Raw genomic sequence first — 14,334 nt, forward strand, 5'->3', positions numbered from 1 at the left:
AGGGGGCAATTTCTTTTCCACACAGGGTCATTGGGTGTTGCATAACTTTGTTTATGAAATAAATTAAATAAGTATGTAATTGTAGTGTTATATGTTCACTCAGGTTCGCTTTATCTAATATTAGGTTTGGGTTGAAGATCTGATCATTTTCAGGGCAAAATTCTAGAAAATTAAAAAGTGGCAAATACTTTTTCACAGCAATGTATTTTGGGGCGGGCTTTTGCCCATCGAATACCCACCTGGGGCCAATGGGGTCATGCCTGCTGGGTAGTTATATTTCCAATTAAGTCTGATTTACATTAAACCATAATGATGGTGTCTGTGTATTGCTTTGCTTAAAGTTAACATTTTTATGAAAAAAATTCACTCATGCATGTGATGTTTTCATCGAAATGTCTCTTTGTCTATAAGAAACCAACTGAATGATCTTAGTTCCCGATGCCCCTTGTTCTTGTTATTTTCAAAGGGGGGCTGAACTTGCTGATTTGGCTTTTTCTTGGGCTTGGCCACAATGTAAATGGGACAATATTTTCATTAAATGTTTTCAATATTTGTATATACATTTCTCCAATATATAGTTGGTTTGAAATGTGGAGCTGTTGACATTTTAAAATATTGTCCCATGTACATTGTTTATTTTACTGATGTTCCCTAACCAGCCCCATTGGGATATCAACTGTCAAACCAAGTTTACCATGGGCATTACGATGGGGTTGCGTACAGGTGCGCTACAAATGTATGATTAATTGGGCACTGCTAGCTGTTGGCATGTGTGCAGGGTTGAAATATACTCAACCCAAGGAAAACTGTTATGGTACAATTTTATAATACAACAATATTATTATATTTACACTTGAATCAATTTTGACACTAGAATAAATGTTTCTGAGTGATATCAATGCCACATAGGCCTTTATCAAAACGAGAAGTTGCTTTTTAGGAGCAGTTGCTCTTTAATGGTCATGCCTTTCCCATTTATTTAATGAATGTGGAGAGAGGTTATCTTAATTGTTTTGTTATAGAGCGACAATAAACTCTACACAATGGATCCAATCATCCGTTACCTTAGCCATTCCGTCATTAAACAACAACCATGAATGAAATAGTTTGTTTATTTTCCAACCTCATTAATTGAGGAACATGAGTAGGGTTCCTAGATGAATTGTGCATAAAACAGCTACTTACACTGATATCTGACAGTGGTGTGTTGATACTTTGTCTATGAAGTGTATACGGTGTCACAACAGACCTACTGATAGAGCCATATACAGTACATGCCTATGACCATCATCTTATTCTGATAGATGACTTTGATGTGGAGCCATCTGCCCCCAAATGTAATTTCCTCAGTCAAAATTCCCTAATGATACCAATCAGACCATTCCAATATCTATGAAAAACAGACGCTTTATCTTGTGAGACCAAATGAAAGTCCTTATATTGCAGGGGGCTATGTCAAAATACAAGTACCTATCTCCAGTAAAACACTGACTGATTTATTTCTATCGTCAGATACAACAACATACATCCTAAAAGGTCATGTTAAATACTTTGGTAGAGAAGAGAACACACCCATATGACGTGGACAAACATATAAAAGAATAATATTGAAGAACAACACTCAACTACTGTACAAATGAATGAGAAACTACAATTCATTTCAGCTTACAAAAAAAGCATATTGGGCATTAAATTCCCTTTCATTGAACAAATAAATATCTAATATGCATGAATCTATTCTTCCACTCACTAATTGGGGTTATATGAAGTTCTAAAGCAAGCAGATTTTTACACCTTTGCAGAGACGCTATGTACGTTGAAATGCATCTTGGTCTAAGTGTGCAACTATCTCCTCACTGAATACAAGTATCTTTGGTAGAAAAATATGACAGGACAGAAGAACCATGAAAATGAAACATTTACACATAACAGTTTGCACCAGTATGACAGTTCAACATTATTACCACTATTTCACTCCAGAGATCTAATCAGTGGGAAAATGGGGAAAAGAAGTGGGGAATCACTGATAAACAGTGATCCTTGATGGGATTATAAAGTAGCAGAGGAATTGGCCTGAAGGCAGCTCACTTATGTACAGAAAGGTGCTTGAATGAAGAGGAGTCCAATTTCTAAGATACTCCCTGGCCACGTGTTGAATTTTCACAAGACACCTTAAAGGTATTTTGCACAAAAAAAGCACAAAGAAATCTCAGAAGCAAAGGGATTAAAGAATGATTAAGATTGGTCCATCATTCCAGTGCAGTCTATCCATCTCCTGTCTCTTCAATGCACTCAAAGTCAACTACAGGTCCTCCACAGCGACCAGATCCATCCACAAATGAAGTAGTTCCAGTCAGTTTTTAAACTCGTCCAATTAACAAGGGAACGAGGATTGGCTGGGAGACGCTGTAAGACGCGTGCAGTTTCAAGCGTCTCCTGGGATGCCGGTGACTCCAGTACACAGGTCTGAGATCAGTCCCAGTCATCTTTGCACACACAGGCACACTCTTCGTGGTGTTCCATTGGCACATCGGTCATGGACTTCTGCAGGCCTCGGCCCCCGCTTCGGTGCTTCAGCAGGAGAACCTACAGAGGGCGGCGAACCAGAAAGCAGATTGAGAGTTGCCCTCCACCAAAAACAACAGCAAACACATTTACACATCATATGCTTCAATTAGCTACATGGCAGAAATGTCTCCATGATAGGCTACATTTGTTATACATCAATGACACATTTCAACCACCAAATAACAGGATGTAATTTAGCTTGGGTTTATTATCGCTATCTTTCTGAAAAAGAATGAACTTCTTGTATAGGTAGCACATATTCTTACCAGGTAGGTACTTTTAATGACCCTTGTCTAGAAATGCAAACTTTTGATAACTTTCCCAAAATGTCCAGGTTTTCCAGAAATCATGGTTGGAAGATTCCTGGATTTCCAGTGTATTCCCTCCTGATTCCAGGAATATTCAAACCTCTGAACTTCGCAGCGCTACGTATGCCACATTTTTACCTCATGGTACTTGTTGACTACCCGGGTGGGCACACACTGACAGTCGAAGCAGCGGTGTGAGCAGCAGGCACAGTTACCCCCGCAGCGCTTCACCAGGAGGCAGCTAGGCCAGAAGATGGCATCCGTCCTCTTGAGCTCCTCCCTTAGGGAGACGGAGAAGTTGCGCGGCGTGCAGCTGTACAGTTTCACCTCTTCTCTCAACAGGTTGAGATCCACCCCTGTTCAAGAAATAGTTTAATCTCATCACGTCAGCCTAAAATTATTAAACACAGTGTACTAAATTCCAAAGAAGGGGCAGCAATTGCTAAGCTGACGTTAAATTGCAATTTCCAAAATGGTAAAACTGTCTTGAAAAAGTTAAAAGTTCTTTGCTCAACTGCATCTGTTTTTCCCTCTATCTCAACATGACAGACTTTTCTTCCACTGCAATTCCTATCACTACAACCCCAGTTGTACCTCTGGATTTCTTGTTGTGTAGGAATGACTTTCCCAGGATGTGCCAAGTGGGCTTGTACAGGTCTTCCATGTCCTGCTGCCATCTCTCGGGCTCCAGATACTTCATGACCTCCTCCACGGTGCTGAGGCCAGCCACGGCCTCAGACAACGCATCTGAGTTCTGCAGAGATGGAGCTGGAGTTACCTCGGGCTTCAATACACTCTAAAGAAAACCGGCACAAGGGAAGACGGGGGAAAAATGTTGTTAGACTTCAGCTTCATGACCTAACTGAATTAAGCATCATTTAATGGATTATTTTAGAGCCCCATTCAATAACCGCATTGAATCAGAGGTTTAAACAGAATTATACAGGTATTACAGGCAAAACCCCTGAAAAGTAAGATAAGATTTACTTAATGAGTGATTGTGCTACAGTGCATTACAAAACTGAACATCAAAGCTTCATTTTGGTATCTCTATAGCTCTATAGACTCCACAGCTCTTCACTTAGATAGATTTCCATCCAGACATAACTTCAGTAGCAACAAGGTTTAAGCTGAGACTTATTTCTGTTACAATGAGGGGCGGTATTGTTTGTTTTCTCTGACTGATATCTGCCTAAGACACGGAATGTCCGTCCTCTTGAGCTCCTCCTTCAGGGAGACGGAGAAGTTCCGCGGCTCTGACACTCGTCGGATGCGGCAAGGCTTGCAAACCATTACAGACTACAAAGGGAAGCACAGCTGAGAGCTGACCAGTTACACGAGCCTACCAGATGAGCTAAACTACTTCTATGCTCGCTTCGATGCAAGTAACACTGAAACATGCATGAGAGCACCAGCTGTTCCGGAAGACTGTGTGATCACGCTCTCCACAGCTGATGTGATTAAGACCTTTAAACAGGTCAACATTCACAAGGCCGTGGGGACAAATGGATTACCAGGGCGTGTACTGCGAGCATGCTCTGACCAACTGGCAAGTGTCTTCACTGACATTTTCAATCTCTCCCTGCCCGAGTCTGTAATATCAACATGTTTTAAGCTGACCACCATAGTACCTGTGCCCAAGAACACTAAGGTAACCAGCCTAAATGACTACCGACCCGTAGCACTCACGTCTGTAGCCATGAAGTGCTTTGAAAGGCTGGTCATGGCTCACATCAACACCATTATCCCAGAAACCCTAGACCCACTCCAATTTGCATACCGCACCAACAGATCCACAGATGGTGCAATCTCTATTGCACTACACACTGCCCTTTCCCACCTGGACAAAATTATGCTATTCATTGACTACAGCTCAGCGTTCAACACAATAGTGCCCTCAAAGCTCAACAATAAGCTAAGGACCCTGGGACTAAACACCTCCCTCTGCAACTGTATCCTGGACTTCCTGACAGGCCACCCCCAGGTGGTAAGGGTAGGTAACAACACATCCGCCAAGCTAATCCTCAACACAGGGGCCCCTCAGGGAAGCGTGCTCTGTCCGCTCATGTACTCCCTGTTCACTCATGACTGCATAATGCAAGCGAGCACTGATAATGCAAGCGAGCACTGATAATATTGACACTTCAGCACTGAAAGTGTAACTTTATTTGGTACATGAATTACTAATGATATCAAATCCCTATATTGTCACAGTGTATGAAAAGCTTTGACAAAGCACATTTGTATTATGTTACTTATATCTAATAACCTACATGACAAACAGTAAATAGAAAGAAATCTTGAGCTGCGTCATAAAAGGAGAAACAGGGATTTGATTTGACAGCGTAAAGAGATACGGAATGAATCAGTGAAAATGACCTACTACTGGATTGGCATTGTCACACTGAATAATGGCAACGATACAGGAATGTCTGTTCTGATTCACTGACAACATAATACATGCTGATATTACAGTCAGCACTCACTTTGGTGCTGCCACTGCATGATATGATTAGAGAGGAAGGCTACAGAGTTAAGCAACATGGCTAAGGCAGAGGTCGGAAAATGTTGTTTATGCAAATGCACTGATGAGACAAGACCGTAACTACCAATTGGATACCACAAAATTAGGGAGAAAAAGGGGTAAAATTTAAAAAATATATATACAGTGGCAAGACAAAGTAGGTGAACCCTTTGGAATGACCTGGACTTCTGCATAAATTGGTCATAAAATTTGATATGATCTTCATCTAAGTCACAACTATAGACAAACACAGTCTGCTTAAACTAATAACACACAAACAATTATTCGTTTTCATGTCTTTAGTGAACACACCGTGTAAACATTCACAGTGCAGGGTCGAAAAAGTATGTGAACCCTTGGATTTAATAACTAGTTGACCCTCCTGTGACAGCAATAACCTCAACCAAACGTTTCTGTAGTTGCGGATCAGACCTGCACAACGGTCAGGAGGAATTTTGGACCATTCCTCTTCACAAAACTGTTTCAGTTCATCAATATTCTTTGTATGTCTGGTGTGAACCACTCTCTTGAGGTCATGCCACAGCATCTCAATCGGGTTGAGGTCAGGACTCTGACTGGGCCACTCCAGAAGGCATATTTTCTTCTGTTGAAGCCATTCTGTTGCTGATTTACTTATGTTTTTTGGGTCGTTGTCCTGTTGCATCACCCAACTTCTGTTGAGCTTCAATTGGTGGAAAGATAGACTTATATTCTCCTGCAAAATGTCTTGATAAACTTGGGAATTCATTTTCCCGTCTATGATAGCAAGCTGTCCAGGCCCTGAGGCAGAAAAGCAGCTCCAAACCATGATGATGCTCCCTTGTCCATACTTTACAGTTGGGATGAGATTTTGATGTTGGTGTGCTGTGCCTTTTTCTCTCCACACATAGTGTTGTGTGTTCCTTCCAAACAACTCAACTTTAGTTTCAACTGTCCACAGAATATTTAGCCAGTAGCGCTGTGGAACATCCAGTTGCACTTTTGCGAACTTCAGACATGCAGCAGTTGTTTTGGGGGCAGCAGTGGCTTTCTCCCGTATTGTCCAGTCAAGAACACCATTCTTGTTTAGTGTTGTACGTATCGTAGACTCGTCAACAGAGATGTTAGCATGTTCCAGAGATTTCTGTAAGTCTTTAGCTAACACTCTAGGATTCTTCTTAACCTCATTGAGCATTCTGCGCTGTGCTCTTGCAGCCATCTTTGCGGTACAGCCACTCCTAGGAAGAGTAGCAACAGTACTGAAAGACAATTTGTCTTACCGTGGACTGATGAACATCATGGCTTTTAGATATTCTGTAACTCTTTCCAGCTTCAAGCAAGTCATCAATTCTTAATCGTGGGTCTTCTGAGATCCCTTTTGTTCAAGGCATGATTCACATCAGGCAATGCTTCTTGTGAATAGCAAACTCAAATTTGTGAGTGTTTTTTTATAGGGCAGGGCAGCTCTAACCAACATCTCTAATATCATCTCAATGATTGTACTCCAGGTTAGCTGACCCCAGACTCCAATTAGCTTTTGGATAAATCATTAGCCTAGGGGTTCACATACTCTTTCCAACCTACACTGTGAATGTTTACATTATGTATTCAATACAGACAAGAAAAATCAAATAAAAAAATCCAGGTAATTCCAAAGGGTTCACATACTTTTTCTTGCCGCTGTATATATGCAGTTGAAGTCGGAAGTTTAAATACACTTAGGTTGGAGTCATTAAAACTTGTTTTTCAACCACTCCACAAATGTCTTGTTAACAAACTATAGTTTTGGCAAGTCTACTTTGTGCATGATACAAGTAATTTTTCCAACAATTGTTTACAGACAGATTATTTCACTTATCATTCAGTGTATCACAATTCCAGTGGGTCAGAAGTTTACATACACTAAGTTGACTGTGCCTTTAAAACATCTTGGAAAATTCCAGAAAATTATGTCATGGCTTTAGAAGCTTCTGTTAGGCTAGTTGACATCATTTGCGTCATTTGGAGATATACCTGTGGATGTATTTCAAGGCCCACCTTCAAACTCAGTGCCTCTTTGCTTGACATCATGGGAAAAAAAAAAAATGTGAAGCCCTCCAGAAGTCTGGTTCATCCTTGGGAGCAATTATTTACAAACGGCTGAAGGAACCACGTTCATCTGTACAAACAATGGTAAGCAAGTATAAACACCATGGGACCACGCAGCCATCTTACCGCTCAGGAAGGAGACGTGTTCTGTCTCCTAGAGATGAACGTACTTTGGTGGGAAAAATGTAAATCAATCCCAGAAAAACAGCAAAGGACCTTCTGAAGATGCTGGAGGAAACAGGTATACAAATATCTATATCCACAGTAAAATGAGTCCTATATCAACATAACCTGAAAGACCGCTCAGCAAGGAAGAAGCCACCGCCATAAAAAAGCCAGACTACGGTTTGCAACTGCGCATGAGGACAAAGATCATACGTTTTGGAGAAATGTCCTCTGGTCTGATGAAACAAAAATAGAACTGTTTGGCCATAATGACCATCGTTATGTTTGGAGGAAAAGGGGGAGGCTTGCAAGCCGAAGAACACTCTCCCAACCATGAAGCACAGGGGTGGCAGCATCATGTTGTGGGGGTGCTTTGCTGCAGGAGGGACAGGTGCACTTCACAAAATAGATGGCGTCATGAGGAAGTAAAATGATGTGGATATATTGAGGCAACATCTCAAGACATCAGTCAGGAAGTTGAAGCTTGGTTGCAAATCGGTCTTCCAAATGGACAATGACCCCAAGCATACTTCCAAAGTTGTGGCAAAATGCCTTAAGAACAACAAAGTCAAGGTATTGGAGTGGCAATCACAAAGCCCTGACCTCAATCCTATAGAAAATCTGTGGACAGAACTGAAAAAGCATGTGCGAGCAAGGAGGCCTACAAACCTGACTCACTTACACCAGCTCTGTCAGGAGGAATGGGACAAAATTCACCCAACTTATTGTGGGAAGCTTGTGGAAGGCTACCCAAAACATTTGACCCAAGTTAACAATTTAAAGGCAATGCTACCAAATACTACTTGAGTGTATGTAAACTTCTGACCCACTGGGAATGTGATGAAAGAAATAAAAGCTTAAATAAATCATTATTATTCTGACATTTAAATTCTTAAAATAAAGTGGTGATCCTAACTGACCTAAGACAGGGAATTATTACTAGGATTAAATGTCAGGAATTGTGAAAAACTGAGTTCTAATGTATTTGGCTAAGGTGTATGTAAACTTCTGACTTCAACTGTATATATTTACAATATAAAATAAAGTAAAATAAAAAGTAACACTGTAGAATTACATAACAATAACGGGGCTATATACAGGGTGCCCGGTACTGAGTAAATAGGGATTGGGGTGTCATTGTAAATGGTCTGGGTGTCCATTTGATTAATTGTTCAGCAGGCTTATAGCTTGCGGGTAGAAACTGTTAAGGAGCTTTTTGGACCTGCTTTCCGTGCGGTAGCAGAGATAACAGTCTACGACTTGGGTGACTGGAGTCTGGTACATAGGTCCTGGATGGCACGAAGCTTGGCCCCAGTGATGTATTGGGCCATATGCACTACACTCTGTAGCACCTTATGGTCAGATACCGAGCAGTTGCCATATCAGGCGGTGATGCAACCGGTCAGGATGCTCTCGATAGTGCAGCTGTGTAACTGTTTGAGGATCTGGGGACCAATCCCAAATCATTTCAGTCTCCTGAGGGGGAAAAGGTGTTGTTGTGCCCTCTTCACCACTGTCTTGGTGTGTTTGGACCATAATAGTTTATTAGTGATGTGGACACCAAGGAACTTAAAACTCTCGACCTGCTCCACTTCAGCCCCATCGATATAAATGGGGGCCTGTTCAGACCTTATTTTCCTGTAGTCCAAGGCACTGCTTTCTATAAGAAATAACTGGATACTTTTGCTCGCTATTTGAATCCAGTTACTGTTGCCTGGACTTGGCACTGGGTATAAGTGTGGAATGGAAACCATTAACAGCTTGTGAATGTTGACGGTGCTACAGTCCTCCAATTAACGGCACTCCATAGGCACAGCCTCATAAGTGGCAGTCAAGCACTCCTTCAGAGACAGATGAAATGCAGTGAATAAAGCTTCGGGAAGGAGCTGAGAGGCCAGACTAAAGGCATTGGGGAACAAAGCACTTAAAAGGGCCAGCATAACTTTTGATAGGCATGAATTCTCTGAAGACGTTAAACTGGTATCGAGAATCTGGTCGTCGGGTAACTTTAGTTTTTCCTCAGAAGTTTGAAGTGTTCAGGTGTAGCAGAAGCTGTCATCTATTATGGGATGGTAGATAGAGCAGCAAAGAAGGTTCTTTCCAAATATACAGTACCAGTCAAAAGTTTGGACACATCTACTCATTCAAGGATTTTTCTTTATTTTTACTATTTTCTACATTGTAGAATAATAGTGAAGACATCAAAACTATGAAATGACACATATGGAATCACGTAGTTACCAAAAAAGTGTTAAATATAATCTAAATATATTTGAGATTCATCAAAGTAACCACACTTTGCCTTGATGACAGCTTTGCACACTCTTGGCATTATCTCAACCAGCTTCACCTGGAAAGCATTTCCAAAAGTCTTGAAGGAGTTCCCACATATGCTGAGCACTTGTTGGCTACTTTTCCTTCATTCTGCGGTCCAACTCATCCCAAACTATCTCAATTGGGTTGAGGTTGGGTGATTGTGGAGGGCAGGTCATCTGATACAGCACTCCATCACTCTCCTTATTGGTCAAATAGCCCTTAAACTGCCTGGAGGTGTGTCAGGTCATTGTCCTGGTGAAAAACAAATTATAGTCACACTAAGCACAAACCAGATGGGATGGCAAATTGTTGTAGAATGCTGTGGTAGCCATGCTGGTTAAGTTTGACTTGAATTCTAAATATATCACTGACAGTGTCACCAGCAACGCACCATCACACCTCCTCCTCCATGCTTTACGGTGGAAACTACACATTGCAGAGATCATTCGTTCACCTACTCTGCATCTCATTAAGACACAGCGGTTGGAACAAAAAACAAATTCATCAGACTAAAGGATAGATTTCCTCCAGTCTACTGTCCATTGCTTGTGTTTCTTGGCTCAAGCAAGTCTCTTCTTCTTATTGCTGTCCTTTAGTAGTGTTTTTTTTTAGCAATTCACCCATTAAGGCCTGATTCACGCAGTCTCCTCAGATCAGTTGATGTTGAGATGTGTATGTTACTTGAACTCTGTGAAGCATTTATTTGGGCTGCAATTTCTGAGGCTGGTAACTCTGGGTCTTCCTTTCCTGTGGCGATCCTCATGAGAATCCGTTTCATCATAGCGCTTAATGGCTTTTGCGACAGCACTTGAAGAAACTTTCAAAGTTCTTGAAATTTTCTGGATTGACTGACCTTCATGTCTTAAAGTAATGATGGACTCTTGTTTCTCCTTGCTTATTTGAACTGTTTTTTCCATAATAAGGACTTTTACCAAATAGGGCTATCTTCTGTATACCTCCGCTACCTTGTCACATCACAACTGATTGGTTCAAATGCATTTAAATGTTAATTTGTGGAATTTCTTTCTTTCTTTTAACAAGGCACACCTGTTAATTGAAATGCATTCCAGGTGGCTACCTCATGAAGCTGGTTGAGAGAATGCCAAGAGTTTGCAAAGCTCTCATCAAGGCAAAGGGTGGCTACTCTGAATAATCTCAAACCAATCAAAATATATGTTATATTTAACACTTTTTTGGTTACTGCATGATTCCATATGTTTTTTCATAGTTGTGATGTCTTCACTACTGTTCTACAATGTAGAAATAAAGAGTACAAATACCACAAATAGAGAAAAACACTTGAATTAGTAGGTTTGTACAATCTTTTGACTGGTAAGTGAAAGTTTCCTATATTTGGAACTCTAACAGCACCCGCAGACAACACAATTGTATTTGTATTAAAAATCAATATAACCTAAATACATGTGATGGAACCGAGTCAAAGATTACTTTTGTGTTTTCAGCCAATTATTTGCATGGTTATCAAAATGTGCAAGTTATCAACTCGCCTCCCATTGACATAGCTAAGCTATGACCTCTCCTTAGCAACCCTGCAAATATTTTGCCTCATAACTGCAGTTAACATGTTCACAATCTAACTCTTTTCTTGTGTTGCCTGATACTTAGTCTTTTATCTTAGCCACAACTTCATCGGGTAAGAATTCATCTCAAGGGATATAAAACCCAGACACAGAATATAATCTATTGTATTCTGCAGCCATCACTAAAAGGTGTTTCAAATTGGTTGCAGGCTGTGTCCATCTTTTAGAAGGAAACTAGCTTAGCAGGCAGACGAGGGACAGCAACTCCTGCCAGAAACGACAGAGGAATTGACGATGTGAAGAGTGAGAAGTGAACTGAACTAGACATCTGAGGTATGTGCTGTACATGCACATGTATTATGTCAGGAAGCACTGAAGAATGTCTGACAGGACTTTATGAATCCAGGACAATGTATCCATCAAAAACCTTGAAGCGCAATCTCATTGAGCAAGCTATTGTCACTTTCTTGCAGGATTGCATATTGTAGAGGAATGTGTTCAGCTCTAATGCTGGGAAATATTATACAAATATTGCATAAATAAGTGGATATATTGTTACAGAATATTACATAAATACATGCACACACTACATGATCAAAGGTATGTGGACACATGCTCGTCGAACATCTCATTCCAAAATCATGAGTATTAATATGGAGTATGTCACCCCATTGCTGCTTTAACAGCCTCCACTTTTCTGGGAAGGCTTTTCACTAGTCGTTGGAACATTGCTGTGGAGACTTGCTTCCATTCAGCAATGAGAGCATTAGTGAGGTCGGGCACTGATGTTGGGCGATTAGGCCTGGCTCGCAGTTGGCATTCCAATTCATCCTAAGGTATTCGATTGGGTTGAGGTCTGGGCTATGTGCAGGCCAGTCAAGTTCTTCCACACCGATCTCGACAAACCATTTCTGTATGTCGCTTTGTGCACGGGGGCATTGTCATGCTAAAACAGGAAAGGGCCTTCCTCAAACTGTTGCCACACAGTTGGAAGCACAGAATCGTCTAGAATGTCATTGTATGCTGTAGTGTTACGATTTCCCTTCACTGAAAGTAAGGGGCCTCGTCCGAACCATGAAAAACAGCTCCAGACCTTTATTCCTCCTCCACCAAACTTTTACAGTTGGCAATGTGCATTCGGGCAGGTATCGCTCTCCCAGATTCGTCCGTCGGGCTACCAGATGGAGAAGCACAATTCATCACTCCAGAGAACGCATTCCCACTGCTCCAGAATCCAATGGTGGTGAGTTTTACACCACTCCAACCAACGCTTGGCATTGCACATGGTGATCTTAGGCATGCCATGGAAACGCATTTCATGAAGCTCCCGACAAACAGTTATTGTGCTGACGTTGCTTCCAGAGGAAGTTTAGAACTCGGTAGTGAGAGTTGCAACCGAGGACAGACGATTGTTAAGTGTTATGCGCTTCAGCACTCGGCTGCCCCATTCTGTTTGCTTGTGTGGCCTACCGCCTCGCGTCTGAGCCTTTGTTGCTCCAAGGCATTTCCACTTCACAATAGCAGCACTTAAAGTTGCCCGGGGCAGCTCAAGTAGGGCATACATTTGACAAACTGACTTGTTGGAAAGGTGACGTCCTATGACGGTGGCACTTTGAAAATCACTGAGCTCTTCAGTAAAGCCATTCTACTGCCAATGTTTGTCTATGGAGACCGATTTTATACACGTGCATGGCTGAAATAGCTGAATCCACTAATTTGAACGGGTGTCCACATACTTTTTTTTATATATAGTGTATTACATTCACTATCCGGACAGTTTATTAGGTACAGCCATCTATAGTACTACCGGGTCGGACCCCCCTTTGCCACCAAAACAGCTTAATTTCTTCAGGACATTCTACACAAGATGTCGGAAACGTTCTTCCACAGGAATGTTGCTCCATGCTGAGGCGATGGCATCACGCAGCTGCTGCAGACTGGTTGGCGGTACATTCATGCTGCAAACATGTTTAGTACACTCAGTGTATATCTGACATGGTCCATGTGTGTGAGGTGCATACTTTGTTTCAAAGTAGATGTGTTTAAGACTACCAAGAAACACTCTGGGTGACCCTGATCTAGCCCACTGCAGTAAAAGTTACCTTTCTGTGCCATCAACCACACTGCAATTGAGGTTGGAATAAAAATAGGTTCTTAGTCTCTTGGGAACCCTGCATGGCATTGCTAGTCATATGCTTTCACTAGTCTCTCTCTCTCAAGGGCTTATTGGCATGGGAAACATTTGTTTACAGTGCCAAAGCAAGTGAATTAGATCAAACAAAAGTGCCAAAGCAAGTGAAATAGTTAACAAAAGTGAAATAAACAATAAAACATTTACAGGAAACATTGCACTCACAAAAGTTCCAAAAGAATAGAGACATTTCAAATGTCATATTATGGCTATATACAGTGTTGTAACGATGTGCAAATAGTTAAGGTAGAAAATGGAAAATGAATAAACATAAATATGTGTTGTATTTACAATGGTGTTTGTTCTTCACTGGTTGCCCTTTTCTTGTGGCATCAGGTCACACATCTTGCTGCTGTGATGGCACACTGTGGTGTTTTACCCAATAGATATGGGAGTTTATCAAAATTTGATTTGTTTTAAAATTCGTTGCGGGTTTGAGGGAAATATGTGTCTCGAATATGGTCATACATTTGGCAGGTTAGGAAGTGCGCTCAGTTTCCACCTTATTTTTGTAGGCAGTTTGCACATAGACGGTTTTCTCTTGAGAGCCAGGTCTGCCTATGGCGGCCTTTCTCAATAGCAAGGCTATGCTCACTGAGTCTGTACATAGTCAAGCTTTACTTAATTTTGTTCGGTCACATTGTTTAGGTATTC

General features: G+C 41.3%; 1 protein-coding gene across 1 annotated transcript in view; it reads right to left on the reverse strand.

Annotated features, from left to right (window-relative positions):
• Positions 1-1,096: 1,096 nt before the first annotated feature.
• LOC110488931 (platelet-derived growth factor C) overlaps positions 1,097-14,334 on the reverse strand; it is a 73,526-nt gene continuing 60,288 nt past the window's right edge. Inside the window, exons 4-6 of the mRNA XM_021561406.2 lie at positions 3,471-3,672; positions 3,015-3,232; positions 1,097-2,586 (exon numbers count right to left, since the gene is read on the reverse strand). Of these exons, the coding sequence (XP_021417081.1) occupies positions 2,473-2,586; positions 3,015-3,232; positions 3,471-3,672 (534 nt within the window). The 3' untranslated portion in view covers positions 1,097-2,472. The remainder of the gene's footprint in view (positions 2,587-3,014; positions 3,233-3,470; positions 3,673-14,334) is intronic.

Source organism: Oncorhynchus mykiss, chromosome 14 (assembly GCF_013265735.2).
Source record: "Oncorhynchus mykiss isolate Arlee chromosome 14, USDA_OmykA_1.1, whole genome shotgun sequence".
Taxonomy (NCBI): domain Eukaryota; kingdom Metazoa; phylum Chordata; class Actinopteri; order Salmoniformes; family Salmonidae; genus Oncorhynchus; species Oncorhynchus mykiss.